At 37.9% G+C, this 15,101-nt stretch overlaps 1 protein-coding gene across 5 annotated transcripts in view; it reads right to left on the reverse strand.

Annotated features, from left to right (window-relative positions):
* Positions 1–364: 364 nt before the first annotated feature.
* CDK6 (cyclin dependent kinase 6) overlaps positions 365–15,101 on the reverse strand; it is a 241,400-nt gene continuing 226,663 nt past the window's right edge. For all 5 annotated transcript variants that reach the window (XM_033194393.1, XM_033194398.1, XM_033194395.1 and 2 more), the window contains 2 exons: positions 13,564–13,699; positions 365–10,776 (listed from right to left, as the gene is read on the reverse strand). In XM_033194393.1, coding sequence (XP_033050284.1) covers positions 10,630–10,776; positions 13,564–13,699 — 283 coding nt within the window. In that variant the 3' untranslated portion in view covers positions 365–10,629. The remainder of the gene's footprint in view (positions 10,777–13,563; positions 13,700–15,101) is intronic.

The following is a 15,101-nucleotide window of genomic DNA, read 5'->3' on the forward strand; positions in this document are numbered from 1 at the left end:
ACCATGCCTGGCTAGTTTTCATGTATTTTTAGTAGAGACAGGGTTTCACCATGTTGGCCAGTCTGGTCTTGAACACCTGACCTCTGGTGATCCACCTGCCTTGGCCTCCCAAAGTGCTGGGATTAAAGTCATGAGCCACTGCTCCCAGCCAATTGTTGAATGAGTTCTATGCTCACTTAACTGCTATTTACTTTTTAAACACTGGAAGCCTGAAAAGGCTTAAAGTAAAAGTTTAAAACACATTCTTTCTACCACATGCATGGCCAGGTTGCAAATAAGAAGCACCAAACAAAACAAAACAAAACAAAACAAAAACCACACAAAAAACAAACAAAACAAACAAACAAAAAAAATCACACACACATTCTGCTAAAACTTGGAATTTAATGAACTTTTACTCACTACAGTTATACTCATTTTACATTAAAGTAAAAAAGAAAATAGCCAGGAGAATAATTCATCTCCAGAAAGCAGTTTAAAATTATTGTTTTTATTATTTTTATTTGCTACCAATATTTTTATTGTAAGAAATACAAAAGGTATGACAAATATACAAACTATTTTCTCTTTTTGCTTCATTCAATTTAGCTTTCACGTAAGTGAACACACTGGACAGTGATATTTCAACACCAATTTTGAAAAAAACAATGAATTTCATCATCTGACAATAAATACCTACATTTGCATTCTAGCACCCAGTAAGACATCCAGTTTCCAAAGGATTATTGGTATGCAACCCTCTGAATTTTCTGACATGTTACCTTTGCCACTGCAACAGAAACACCACTGCAGTTCTCCCTTTCCCAGTAAGTCAGAATAAGGGGCAGGCAAGAATGGCTATCTGACTTCAGAAACCCTGGGTCACAAAGCATCCCTTGCTTGAGCTACTTTTAAAAACAGATTTTTAATGATAGGGTACTTCATGAAAGTTTTGGTGGTCCTTGAATGACATATTTTACATTACATATTTACCTACTTTTCTATCCTCCTCTTCAGATGGGAAGGGTCTAGATAAACTGGCCTGTATTTTCATCTGCCTCTTGGGAAGGGAGCAAGAGCATTTAGCTCAGAGCATTCTGAAGACAGTAGCCTTAGAGATAAACTTTCTTTTTTCTTCTTTTGCTTCAAGAGGGCTTTCTGTGTGGAATGCAGGGAGGGTTGCTAGAGTAAGACAGCCCTTCCCCTCTTGCTATGTATATACCATACCTGAGGCCATTTTTCTTAGAGGGCAAAAACGTTAGAATAGGTAGGAAAGTTCTTGCTTTCAGAGAGCTGTGCTGCACCCACAGGGTGGACCTAACAGGCCAGTGTGGTAACTCTCAATCTTGTATACAGAGAACAGAGAAGAAGCAACATCTGATACCAAGTCACCTGCCAACATTCTCGTAAGACTGTGTTCCAGGCAGTCAATTTCCACACTGCTTCTTGGGTCTGCAGAACTCAAAGCACCAAAACAGAGCATTCTGTAGCAATATAAGCAAACGGAATGAGAATAATTATGCACCTTTAAGGAACATGCACCCTTATAAGTCTGTACCCTGATATGAAAATAGCAGAGTGAGTTTCAAGTATGAAGAAATACAGTAAAAGTGTGGCCTGTAGATGGAGAGAAAACAGCAGCCTGGAATGTGGTTTATATTCTTGATTCGTTTTTCTCTTGGTACCACAGCCAAAACTGAATGCTCTGTACAATGTCTTGGTTTAAAAATCAAGATGCATAAAGATGCTAGAGGCATTTCTAATGGATGCCATGAGCACAGTCTGTGCCCAGCATTAGGAACCATCTCTAGATGTATCTGGCTAGGTCAAGTTGGGAGTGGTGGCCAGGCCTAGAAAGGCACACCTGTGGTCCGTAATGTGGAGGAGGATGGAGAGCACCGTGTGGACAGGCCAGGATGGTAGCAGGGAACACTTTAGTGGTAGAGAGGAAGAGATGCAGGGGACAGAGATGTAGAGGTGTGGGGATGTTGGTCACCTTGGGCTGGTTCACACAGCCTAGATTAGTATCTGATATACACAATTTTTACATTTCTAGAACCGTGATTTCAAACACAGAAACTAACAAGTCAAATTTCCAAATTAGATTTTTTTTTTTTTTTTTTTTTTTTTTTACTTTCGAAACATTTTCTATTATAAGTCAGAAGGAAAAAAGCTTACTGTGTGTGACAGTCTTCCTGAAACCTAAGAGAAAGTTTTAACCAGGCCCTATGGCAATGCAGAAACACTAATACATTTTTACAGTGAAAACCTACTTTAACACATCTCAAAATGATAATCCTATAAAACTCTCTAGTTCTAATTTGCACTCTACGGGAACCAATATTGTTCTTTTCTTAACACATACTGCTCTTCGATACCAAACACTTGCCCTTTAACCTTCAGATAAAAACCTCAAATACCAAAAAATGCAACAAGCTTTTGAGGTGTTGGGAATAGTTGGTTGTTAAAATCCCTTTTATTTTATAATAAATGACACAGGCAATCCTTGCTTTTTATTACCATGCTGGATTGCTTCTATACACAGCCAAGTTGCCTGATGCATGGAAACTTGGACTTCTCCATCTGACACGTTCTGGAAGCCTCAAGGCACAAGCTAACAGTTCTGCTTCTACAGAAAAACTCTCACACTGCTCTCCTCTCAACAGTACTGCCTGTTCCCACTACTGCACATGACACCTATGAGGTCACTACATCACATGAGGGAAGCTTCTTCATGAGGGCAGACAAGAGGAGGCACCACCAGGCACTGATCTCTGCCTGGAATCTATTCCGAGGGCCACCTGGCACAGTTCCTAAATTAAGATGTATCTAAAATGCTTTTCTACTTCTAGTTTTTATTTTTGCTGTATTTTCACACTCTACTATATGCATATTTAATAAAAACTACAAAGTCTTTTACTTTAATTCCTTTACATAATGATAAAACACCTAGATACCCAAAATACTACATCTATATATTCAAATCTACTAGTCATGTTAAAAATGCATGCAGCTTATTTGGGGGCTTAGTCTAATTTTTATTTTCTTAGGTTCATCAATACCATGATAATGAACATTAGATGCAAAGTCCTAACACTTTCTGCCTTCAGTTGTACTTTCACAGGACTAGTGTGATTCAGAAATAAATAATATACATGAATAATAATAGAAATAATTTATGCAAATGTAGAATAACTTGAAAAAAATTCCCCGCCTGTCAGGTGCTGTTCCTGGGGATAGCTGATGCTATAAATTCCATGTACTAGCTAATATATTTACTACAGGTAATAGGAAAACAAATGAATAAAAAGTGAGGAACTATGATATACATGTGTATATTTTTGCAAACACAGGATCAGAATGAAAAGATATATAATGCACTGGGAGGTTCAATAAATGTATTACCGCTGGAATCTGTTTTATCATTCAGACTTTAAGGTCAAACTGAGAGTTGTTGGTGATCACAGGAATATTGCTAGCTGATACATATTATTGCATTTCATAAAACTTAAGATTAGAAACTTTCAAGTAAGAGTACAACGGGTATCTTCAGAACTTTAACCTAAGCACATCAACGGAATTTCGCTAGGAACCACAGAGAGTTAGAAATTAAATAATTGTGTGGCTCTTTGTTTGCTGATCAGTGCTACAGTCATAGTTCTTGGCAGTCAATATGTACAGTTATATGCCCCCTTTGAGAAAAACCTACATTTGACAATCCAAACTCCTAAAATTGAGAAAGGGTTATTTGTGTGACCAAACAACTCACACAGAAGATTCCTCTCAACATGAAAATCCCCTGCTACATGAGATAATTTGTTTACATACCTTTAATTACCTAACAAAGAAAAAGAGAGAAAAGAAAGGGGAAACTAAAGAATTCGGAGCTTTTGCCAACTGAAGACAAAGCAGAAAATAAACAACTTTTCAAAACAAAACTTTTCCAGGCATATCTTTCACCATCACATATGTAGAATGATGGAAAATAAAAAAATAAAAAAATATTTCCTGCAATTATACATCTTTTCTTAAAAAAAAAAAAACAAAAAACAAAAACTGAGCTTAGCGCCTAAGAGATGCGGGGTAGACAGCTTCACACAGAGCAGCCCGCATCTCTTTTACCCGAACTTTCGGAGAATTGTGTTGTACTTATTTATGCACAGAAGACACCCGTTTGCTTCTAGGGACATTTTTCTTCCTAAGAATTGCAGAACAGATGCCTCTGAGACAGCAGCAGGGCACTCTGACCTCGGAAAGCAGCCCGCGGGGCCGCACATGATTTCAGGCACCGGCAGGTGAGCGGGAGGCGGGGTCCCAGCCCGGCCACGCCCACTGCCACTCTCCTGCCAAAGGGGCGGGGCAACGAGGCAGCGCGCCCGGAAGGCTTTCAAGTGGGAGTCAAGTTTTGAACGCGAGCAAGTAGGGTTCAGACTGGCCACTGTGATAACAAACCCGGGGGTGGAATTCGGCCTTTCACATAGGGGCTTTAACTGGACTCTAGTTCTTGGGAGTAGAGGGGCGAATGAGGCGGGGGATTTCTCAGTTTCTGACTGCCCCTAGTGTATGTGGCATTTTGGTTCAGTATGAATTACTGAGACTCATCTGCTTGCCACTCTGGAGCAAAGTTGGGCAGGCACCGTCGAGTGTCTGCCACTCATAAGGAATAAGCTGCTTTCTGTGGTGCTGTGTTAAGGAAACTGAAAAATATTGCAATATCTTTCCCTACTAAATTTCAAGTGACACTGTTGTGAGGAAGGTGACTTCTAAAATTAACTTAATCATCTGGGGGATAAGAAGTCTTTAAGTAGACTTGTGAATTTAAAAAATATAAAGTTGCCAAAAAACTTCAAAAGTGAAGAAAGTATGTAGACACACTCCTAAGTTGTTATGCTCATACACTTAGACCTATTTTTTTTTAAATTAGAGCTTCTTATGAATTTACATTTGTGATTCCACAAATGTTAAAATTACCTGGTCTTTTGGTATTTAAGGGCTCTGTTTCAATACAGCAATTCTTCAGACAAACGTTTTGTCTACCGAATTACTGATGCTACTCATTTTGCTCACCTGATCTTTAAATTAGCATTTTAAAATTTAATCAATGTTGAAAGGCCACCATGCTAGGGAATATGAAAGCAGCAGAGAGAGTATGAGTGTTTTAACTGGAGCCACTAAAGGAGTTTTATACTTCTGACGAAACTACCTTGTTCACAGATGAGGGCTGCCTTTTTAGTAAGTAAGCCTGTTTTAATCTAGAAAAGTAAGGTAATTGGGTACCTAAAAAATTTTTTTCCTGACTAAATGAATGACTAGGCTTTCTTTACTTAAATGATCAAAATGGATATATTATCCATCCTTTAGCACAATTTATTTGCAGACAATTGTTCAGAACCTAGGTAACAAGTAAAATACTGAAGTTACAGAACATTATAAAGACTATTAATCATCCCAAAAAAGAAGTGCTAGGAAAGAGTTAAATATGCACAGAAAAATAAAGTTAGAATGAAATCTCTTTTAGCAGTACCTCTTCAGTCTTCATCGGATTTGTTTTTCTCTAAAAGTGCCACCTTGTGGAATATACTGGAATAAAACAAGAAAGCTCATGTCTTAGGACAGTGTGAATGTTTAGAAAGACTTTTGCAAGAAAAGCCACCTTCCTTTCCTACCATATTAACTTCAAATTGCTGTAATAGTATTTCAGCAGATGCTTGAAAAGAGCCTATATTTATTTTCAGGTGGCTCTTGTTTTCTTCCTAAGGACAGACAAGGTAACAATATGTTGAAGGAAGTCCACTTCTACTCATTTATCTAAATGTTGTAACTTCCTGGGAATACTAAGAAATAGAAAATATTTTGAAAAGCTGTTTGGTACTTCATTAAGAAAATAAACAAAAATTCCCAGAAAGACTAGTTGAGAAAAAACATGTAAAAATTGGAGCCCTTCTGTTTCTACATTTCTGCTACTTACAAAGATCAGAAGATAGAGAGGCCAAAGGATTATTTTTGGTTTATTTTCTGAAAAAGTACAAGATAGAAATGCTTGAGATATAGGTATGTATTAAAATTGGCTTGTGAATTGCATTGATATAGAAAGGGAGTCAATAAGAAATGAAAATGTTAGTTTCTCATGCTTTTGAGGAAAACAGCATTTTTAATTACTCTGAGGACTTACATTTCTTGCCAGGCTTTGGTAGCCTCAATAAGTTTTTCCACTGTGGAGAAGGAACATGTAAATATCTTCCTAATTATGTGCCCAAATGTACTTAATGGACATGATAAATGGTTTTGGGTAAGGTTCACAATTTTTCAAAAGTATTGGTGGCATAGGAAACACATGCCTTTTAAAAATTTATTTTTATTTTTTCAATGAACATTCTTAGGCATGTGTAAGAAGTATTGCTTCATGTGGCTGCCTCTTCCCTTGAAATGAGAAAAAAAGTACAGATAATTGAGTTTGCTTGGAACAGCTTCTCCATAACATTTGTTTTTGACCATTAATCCTACAGTTGCCAGATGACCTCAGTATAAATTCTTACAATATATTTGTTCATAAAGAATATATCCTTCAAAATATATATAGCTTTGAAACTACCTTTTAAATACCTTCATTTTCTCCAGAATTTCCTTTATCTATTGCCCACTGTTTTATGAATAATTTTTAAAGCCCTAGAAATCATATAACATCTTTATCTGTCACAATGTGAAACATGCACTCTTTTGAATTATATAAATATCCAAGAGTTTACAATAATATTCCAATATTTTCTTTCCAAGGTAAATATTCTGTAGTTTCTATACTAACATAATTAAGTAATTATGGTGTCATATTAACTTTTAATATTATTTTTTCCTAGACCCAACTATGCAATTAAAGCCTGCTTTTGGAAAATGTAAGACACTCTCATGTGCTTATCATAAGAATAGTGAAATTGTCACTTAAAAGAAAAGCAGTATTTTAGACAGAAGAATTTTAATATGTTTATAATATTAGGAAGCTTACATAATTTAATTTCCACAATGGAACAATAATTGCCATTACTGACTTTAATAGGCACTACTTTTAAAAGAAGCAGCTACAGTTTCTTAAACACTCACTTTAAATACATAATTTAAAGTTCAAAATGTTTGGTACTATTTAAGAGTTTTCTCATCAAGATGGATAATAGTACCACATTCTGGAGAGTCAAACTATAAATTTCTCTATAGAAAAGAAACATGCTTTATTTAAGATAGGAACATCCTGTGCCTTCTAAAGCTTTCATTTTTATTTAACACAATGCTGAGATTCTATTCTTAGGTGAATAATTTTTAGCTATTTTTAGTAAGTCACCTGGGGCTAAATGAAAAGTCTGCCATTCACAGTGTGTGCTTCCTGAGAGAAAATCGTGAGAATACAGGGGGCTGAAATGGCCCCGAGCTTTCTTCCAAAATAGGTTCTTTGCAACTTGAGTTCCCATCCACTTCAAAGGAGGGAGAAAGTGGGAGGCTCCAACCTATTGGGCTCTTACAAGCGCTTGGAAATTGTGTTTTTAAGATTAGGTCCTTTTTATTACCCTTTGCCATGGGATTTCTTATAAAAGCTAAATGGACAAGTTTCTCTTTTTCTCTTTTTATATGTAGGTTGTTTTGCCTCCACCCTGTGCAACAGTTCCCAAAATGCCTGGGCCGCCAGAACCAAACATCAAACAGAAACTAGCAGGAACATTCTTATACTGGTCCTACTCTGAAATTCAAACATGATTTCAAATCTGTCACAATATTTTTACTTGCTATGAGCTGCTTCAGTATAACCTTGGGGCAAAACGCCCTTTTCAGTTCACCACTGCCTACCTGTTGGCAAAGATGTTTGAAACCATATGTTACAGAAGAATAAGCTGTTGTCACTAAGTTCTTACTCTACTATCTGCTTCAAAATGCCCTAATGGCAAGACTGCTTGTGTTGGATCTGTATTTCAGAAATGGCGAATCTGGACATAAAATACATAAATCAAGAGAGTATTCACTCAAATGCAACAACTACACCGATGGAAGAACTGGGGACAGATTTTTACAAAGTTTAGAGAGGCTGAGATGTCCTTTCATTCTGTGTCATCAGAAAATAATTTGCCAACGATTGAATGCCAGAATGTTTGTGCTTTAATTTTTCTTTACAAGCACTGCCTAGAAATGAGTCAAAAGCACATGCTAGAAATAAAAGTTGAGCTCTCTACTCATTTAAAATTCTAAAGAATGCTGAAAAATTCCAGTTCAGAAATGCTGCATTTTTCTTGAGTGAACTTATGAAAACAGTTTTACAACAGTAAAAACTAAAGCTATGTTCATTCTAGCCATGAATACTAACCAAAAAGCTCATGATGAATCAGTGCATGAGTTTTTAAACTCAATTTCTAGCCTCAGCAAAAATGTCTTTGTATTTTGACCCTCGATCAAAGGAAAGGCAGAACTCACTTTTCTATGTGAGACTTTGAGTAGACCTGACCTTGAATGCTATGGATTCATTATATCTCAAGCATTTATAGTACTGACAACACATAATCAATGTTGTCACAAGGAAAGTAGAAAACATTCATATGGCCCATCTTCTTTATTATCTTGCTCTAGAAAACAACGTTCCTGTTCCTCAAGCTACTGAATTAGAACAATGTTTAGTACAGCAATTAAAAAAGAATAGTTCCCAACCCCAAAAGCTCTTCAGGAGAAACATCTCCTAGTTTTTTCTCTTGTTCAAGATAGTCATATATCATGTTAAGCTGCAAAGAATTCAGTACAACTTGATAATGCATAAACATCATCTGAATTATTTTCTGAGTGCAGCAACCTCCATTCTTTGAAAATCCTAACTCTAAACATGATCTAACTGTTGCATGCACTCTGAGTCAGAAAGCACAGGTGGCTAAACTTTCCAAAAGATACTTTCTGTGTCCTCTGGTTACTAGAGCCAACTGAGCACTAAACCACTTATAAGGCAGAGATGGTATGAAATATAAAGGACTGTAGAGAAAATAGTAAGAGAAAAAGGAAAAGCTGTTTACAATGCCCAGGCCAGGCTGGCTCTGTAGAGAGCAGGAGTGAGCACAAGGCACTAGAAACAAGCACAGCCTGGGGGATGGAGAAAAGGTCCTTTGATAGACTAAATGTATAGCCCTAAAACATAGCTAAAGACATACCCTCAGATAAAGACACTGACAATATCTTCTATAAAAATGTAAAACACAAAGTAATAGTTTATAGCAATCTGTGTGCTGGTGATAAAACAAAACAAGATCCTACTCATTATTTAGGTAACAAAAGTGAACACCAGGTAGAAGGACTGCATTACAGTGAGAACATATGGGACCCTGTTAGGTTTGCAGAATTGAGGCCATAAACCATAATCTGAGACTGCAAATTTATGAAAGGTTCATTGAAAGCAAGCAAACAGGTGGTGCATGGGAACAGCTTAAGCCATCTGTTATTAGTTATACAATGGTAGCAATATATTTCAGAAGTGCTGGGAGATAGACAAGATGGATACTTTGCCAACAAGGCAGTGTGTGGCAGAAAGTACAGTGTAATAGATGAGGAAAATTTCAAGGCCACTCCTGTCTCTAGTTAGAGAGAGAACTACTCTCCAAACCAAAACAGGAAAGAGTTTCTGACAAATTCCTAAAAACAAAAACGAAATAACAACAAACAACAACAAAAACAACAACAACAACAACAACAACAACAACGGGAATAAAGGAATTTCAAACCAGGAAATAAAGGCTTCCTATTTTTTTTTCTTAAATCTATCTGAGATACACTCCCTAAATCTATGGCAAATAATAAAAAGCTTACAGGGTCTTTTCCAAAAGAAATGATAAAGCATGATATCATACAGGTTAAAATAGACTTACAACAAGTAAATTCAGCGTTTTGAAGACTAAATAGAATGCATGCACATCTCTTAAAATATACTAGAATTTTTTTCTCCTTTTTGCTGTGTGTATAAAACTTCATCTTTTACTGCTAGCAAATTTACTGCTTTTGGCCAGAAAAGAAATGCTGAGGACATGGGGTTAACTTTCTAGGGTTAACTTTCTAATTTGAGAAGGCCATTTTGGTGAATCACCTTCAGTGAACAAATGCCTGTTATTTATCAATCACCTTGAGTCTTTTGTAATCGTTCTTGCCGTTTACAAAAAGTAACACTTTAAGAGATCACAGAATCTCTCTCTCTCTCTCTCTCACACACACACACACACACACACACACACACACACACACACGCTCAAAAGTACCAAATCAGGCCCGGCAGCTGCAGAGAGATTACATCATAACTCAGCTGTGCCTGGATTACCCACTCCACACTGGCAGCATTCAAGGTTAGAAAAATGAAATGGCAGCACAATTGGTCAGCAGCTTCTCTTCTTCTGGAATTTTTCCAGGTTCTTGAAACAAACAGACAAACAAACAAACAAACGAACATAAAGCTGCAATCACTCTTGCATTGATTTCAAAACAGTAAACTAGGCGGTTTCCTTGGAGAAGCAGAGCCTGTCCAGAAGACGGCAGCTGGAAGGCCTCCAGACAGGCAATCCTCCATAGCTCTGCAGGGCTTGCTAAGGGGGACCCTTGAGCCACCAAGGGTGTTCTCCGCAGGATCAGCGTAAGGCAGCTGCTGAGGCCTCAGGCTGTATTCAGCTCTGAGGTGTTCTGGCTGGGCGGCAGGTGGGAATCCAGGTTTTCTTTGCACCTCTCCAGGTCCTGGAAGTATGGGTGAGACAGGGCACTGTAGGCTGATATTCTTTTGGCTGGGTTAAATGTCAAACACTTCTGTAATAAAGAAAAAAGTAATTGGTTGATATACAACACATCAATGTAAATAATGTACTTACAGAGTTATCCCTTTATTCACTGTCATGTTAAGCACATCTAGAATGGGAATGAGTATTTATTTAAAGGGACACTAAATAATATGGAGACAGTACTCACATATATCCCTAATGTATAAAATGCCCCTCTGGAGAAGACCCTTTTGGGTGCCTATGCACTGTTTCCTGCCCAGATTTCTCTCTAAGCCATTAAAGTATGCATATAACTTTATTTAGTAATTCTTCCAGTGCTAGCAAACTTAGTGCTACAGTTGGAGTCTTCACCACAACTTCTTTCCCTGCCCCAAGGCTACACCACTCAGAGGCAGGGATATCTTCCTTCTAATTAATAACAAGGTGCCACATGGCTAGCAGTAGCTCTCTCAGGGGACCATTAGATTCAGTTTGAGTCACTAAACTCTATTCCAGGCTGACAGCTCAAGTGTAGGGCTACCAAAGTGAATGAGCTGATGCTTGTACTTAAGAAGCTCCTGGTCCTAGTCAAGTGGTTTGGGCAGTTTGGCTGGGCTACTGAGGTAGAAGGTGAAAGGAGGGAAAGGGAAATATTTGCAGTAGCAGCAGTCTCTATTCCCAAACTGTCCATACCTAAATTAGTTAGAATGTGTCCCTAATTTCAGTCTCATTTCCACCCCTACTTCAGGTAATCTTGTTACTCAAATCCTCCTCTCCTCTCCTTCCACCAACGCCTCCTGCTGGGTGCCTAGCAGGTGGCAAGCACTAAATAGTGATGAGTAAGACCTCCTCTTTGCCCCAGGAGTTCACAAGTAGCAGGAAAGCCACATTGGCTTCTCCATCCTAAAGTGAACTGAGTATATGAAATGTCTGTGCATTCCAGTCTTCTATGTAATTTACAGACTTTACATTATCATGGTTAATGGAAGACCTCTTCCACTTAAGAGGTCTGCATAACCATGATATTAATAGGACTCCTGCTCACAGTCCTAGTCAGGTTCCAACTCGATTAGGGACCTCTCTAATATTCCATCGAAAGCTTAAAAACAAATACAAACAGAAAGTTCTATGTGTAATTTCAGGCAAATTCTTGGGTCCTCTGAAATCTGATCTATCCTGAGCTCCCCTTCAGTCAGTCCATGGTTGCTAGCCTCCCTATACAATCTTCTGAACATCAAGAGCTAAAGGGCAAGTGGAAGAAAGAGTTTGTTTGTAGAAAGGTTCCACCTGTCTCTAACAGCAATAAATATCTCTAGAAAAGCTTTGCAAGGGCTGAATTCCCAAAGGACTGGAGAGCAGGGGCAAAATTCCTGATCCTGAGTTCTCTTTTCCCAGAGTCCAAGAAGGAGAAAATTAGGTAATGGCATTAGGAAAGGAAGCAGCTAATTTAATCTCCAGGACATAGGAAAGAAGAGAAAAGAGCTGTGTGAATACGTTCATGATACAGAGACGTGTCTCTAGAGGATTATGTGAGAGGAAGCCCTTTCCTCACAGCTACATTGATGGCTTAAAGCTGGGAAGAGGGTGGAGAGAAGCAGAACGACTTAGCCAAATGTGGGGGTGCAGGAGAATCTCAAGTTGGAAGTCTTAGTACACTTTGTCCTATAGAAATACAGTTAAAAACAGGTGTTTAAGTTCTATTATTGCTCTACTTTAGGAACAAGGTTGCTGGGTTGAGAATTAATTTAAAAACCTTGTGTTAATAATATTGTTTCTGCAAGAAAATTTAATTTAATTGCCAAACAGTTTACTTATAAAATGAGCTTCTGGAATCACAAAGTTGTGTCAAGAGTTAGATACTATGGTAGACTGGATAACTTTTAGTACATTCCCTCTTTTCTCTTCCCTCTCACCATAGGGGGAGCATTCTTTCAAGTTGGCCTTAGGCATGGAACTTGCTTTGGCCAATGGAACATGGGCAAAGTGGCAGGTACTTCTTCCAAGTATGGACCTTCAGGGGCGTTGTATATTTCTCCTTGCCCTTTTGGAGCATCCACCTTCTATTATGAGAAAAACATGCCCCAGAGAGCTGCTGCCTCTCTGGCATGGGCCCCAGAATGAGACACATGGAGAAGACCTGTGCTTCACCCATGGGCAGAAGCAGATATCAAAGGCTGTTAATTCAGGAGGTAAAGGATACACTCATTACTCATTGGGTTTCAGACATCAAGAACAGCCCAACAGGTACACTTTTCTACCTATTGTTCTGGCCTCCAGGTATAGAAAATTAAGTATATGGCCGAGTATTATGAGTCTCAAACAGAGCACAGAAGTCCTTATTTTCAGTGAGGTATTTTATATGTGCCTAGCACACTAAATACTTATTAAATAAATCAGCAACTAGAAGAAGTATTGCTATATAGTTCTTTTGGAAAAACATCTCCCTAAAGTTGTGGATATTTAACAAAAGGCACATTAAAATGACAAATTACTTAAAGTAGCATGAAACTGTAAGCAGGGAAACATAATATTTACTTCTAAAGAAACATATGTCAAAGTGAATTGAGAGGCTTCTAAAGCTGCATTGAAATAAACATTCAAAGATGGCAGATTTAAAAAAATGTGGATCAGAAAGACATTCCAGAATCAAAAGCCACCAGCTGCTACAAGTGTGAAAATGAAACTCTGGAGGGACTGTCGCCTCCTGCCCCACGTGGCTGTGGCATGTGATGCCTATAGCAGCTACTGAACTGATATTTGTGACCACCACCCAGTCTGGGTAGGGCAGGTGTCTCACTGGCATAGTGCAGACCAGCTTCACATCACAAAAACTTACCAGAAGTAGATCTTTGCCTAGTTCATCGATATCTGTTACAAACTTCTCAATTGGTTGGGCAGATTTTGAATGAAAAGCCTGCCTGGGAAGGGCAACGTCTCTAGGCCAGTCTTCTTCTCCTGGGAGTCCAATTACGCTACAAAAGAACCACACATAGACATGAGCATTAGCTGCTATGCAGAAGCTGTTTTCTCATCAATTTCCAGAGAAAGGCAAAATCTAAGGGGGAGGCATGGGGGAGACAGTCCCAGGAGACCTTCACTTTATGACTGGCAGGGTCTCTGTTTATCTCTGTCCTACCACAATATGGTGTCATGGGGTAGAGGGTAAGCTCACAGAAGAATTGTAAAATTCACTGGGAGGAGATAAGAGATTGCTCTGGTAGCAGACACTAAATGTAAGGGGTGATGTAGAAATAGAAGATATATTGCCAGGCAGTAAGCCCTGACTTAGTGACAAAGCAGGACTTATTGTATTCAGAGGAGACCCATACACTATAGTATATACATTCCTTAATGTCCAAGAATGCTTTCTGTGTTTTGATCGAACGCCCCAGTATTGACATGATTTTATGATGCTCATCCAACATGGTTTATTAACATATCAATTTGGTTGCATTTTTGGTTAAAGAGTAATTCCCTAAATATTAAATATATACATTAGAATCAGAAGGAAAAATGAGGCTAAAATGTTTGTTAGTCCTGCATTATACAAACACGATTTTATAAAAGGAGGTCTGTGGTATTCCAAAGTGAGCAAACAGTAAATTAAAAGACTATTATTTATATTTCCCCTGAAAACCATTCTGGGATCAGAAATGTGGAAAGAACAGTAAGTGATAAAAAGCACAGGCTTTGGAAATAGGCAGGCTTGGGTTCAAATCCTGCACCTGCCACTTACTGGCAGGTAAGGACAAATTACTTAACATCTATGACCCTTAGTGTCTTTATGTATACAATGATAATAACTTACAGTTGTAATGAGGATCAGTTATACTTTATTTAAATTTATAGTAATATATAAATTTATAATTTAAAGTACATAGCACAGCACCTGATACACATCACACACAGTCAATATCAATCAATACATTGTCAATTATTATTATAGTTAGAAAATGTTGTTATTCATCTAAGATGCATAGGAAATACATCACTACCACACTCAAAATATGAAGTGCTTATATCCTATTTATGTATAACTTAATATTCTTTAAAAATATTAATGGGTCAATGGACTTACATAACTTATATATTGTATAGATATTATTTATAGTTTACATATAGGTCATAAGCAGGTTTGAACAGAGAAAATCAGAGGATGCAGGGAATTCTTTCTCACACAGACTGTATAACTCTGAACTAAAAATAAAATCATAATTTAGTAGACGGGTTATATTCAAATACTGGACCAAATAATTTTTTTTTTTTTTTGAGACGGAGTCTTGCTCTGCTGCCCAGGCTGGAGTGCAGTGGCACAATCTCGGCTCACTGCAAGCTCCACTTCCCGTGTTCATGCCATTCTCCTGCCTCAGCCTC

The sequence above is a fragment of the Trachypithecus francoisi genome, unplaced genomic scaffold (assembly GCF_009764315.1).
Source record: "Trachypithecus francoisi isolate TF-2019V2 unplaced genomic scaffold, Tfra_2.0 Lachesis_group4, whole genome shotgun sequence".
In the NCBI taxonomy this organism is placed as follows: Eukaryota; Metazoa; Chordata; class Mammalia; order Primates; family Cercopithecidae; genus Trachypithecus; species Trachypithecus francoisi.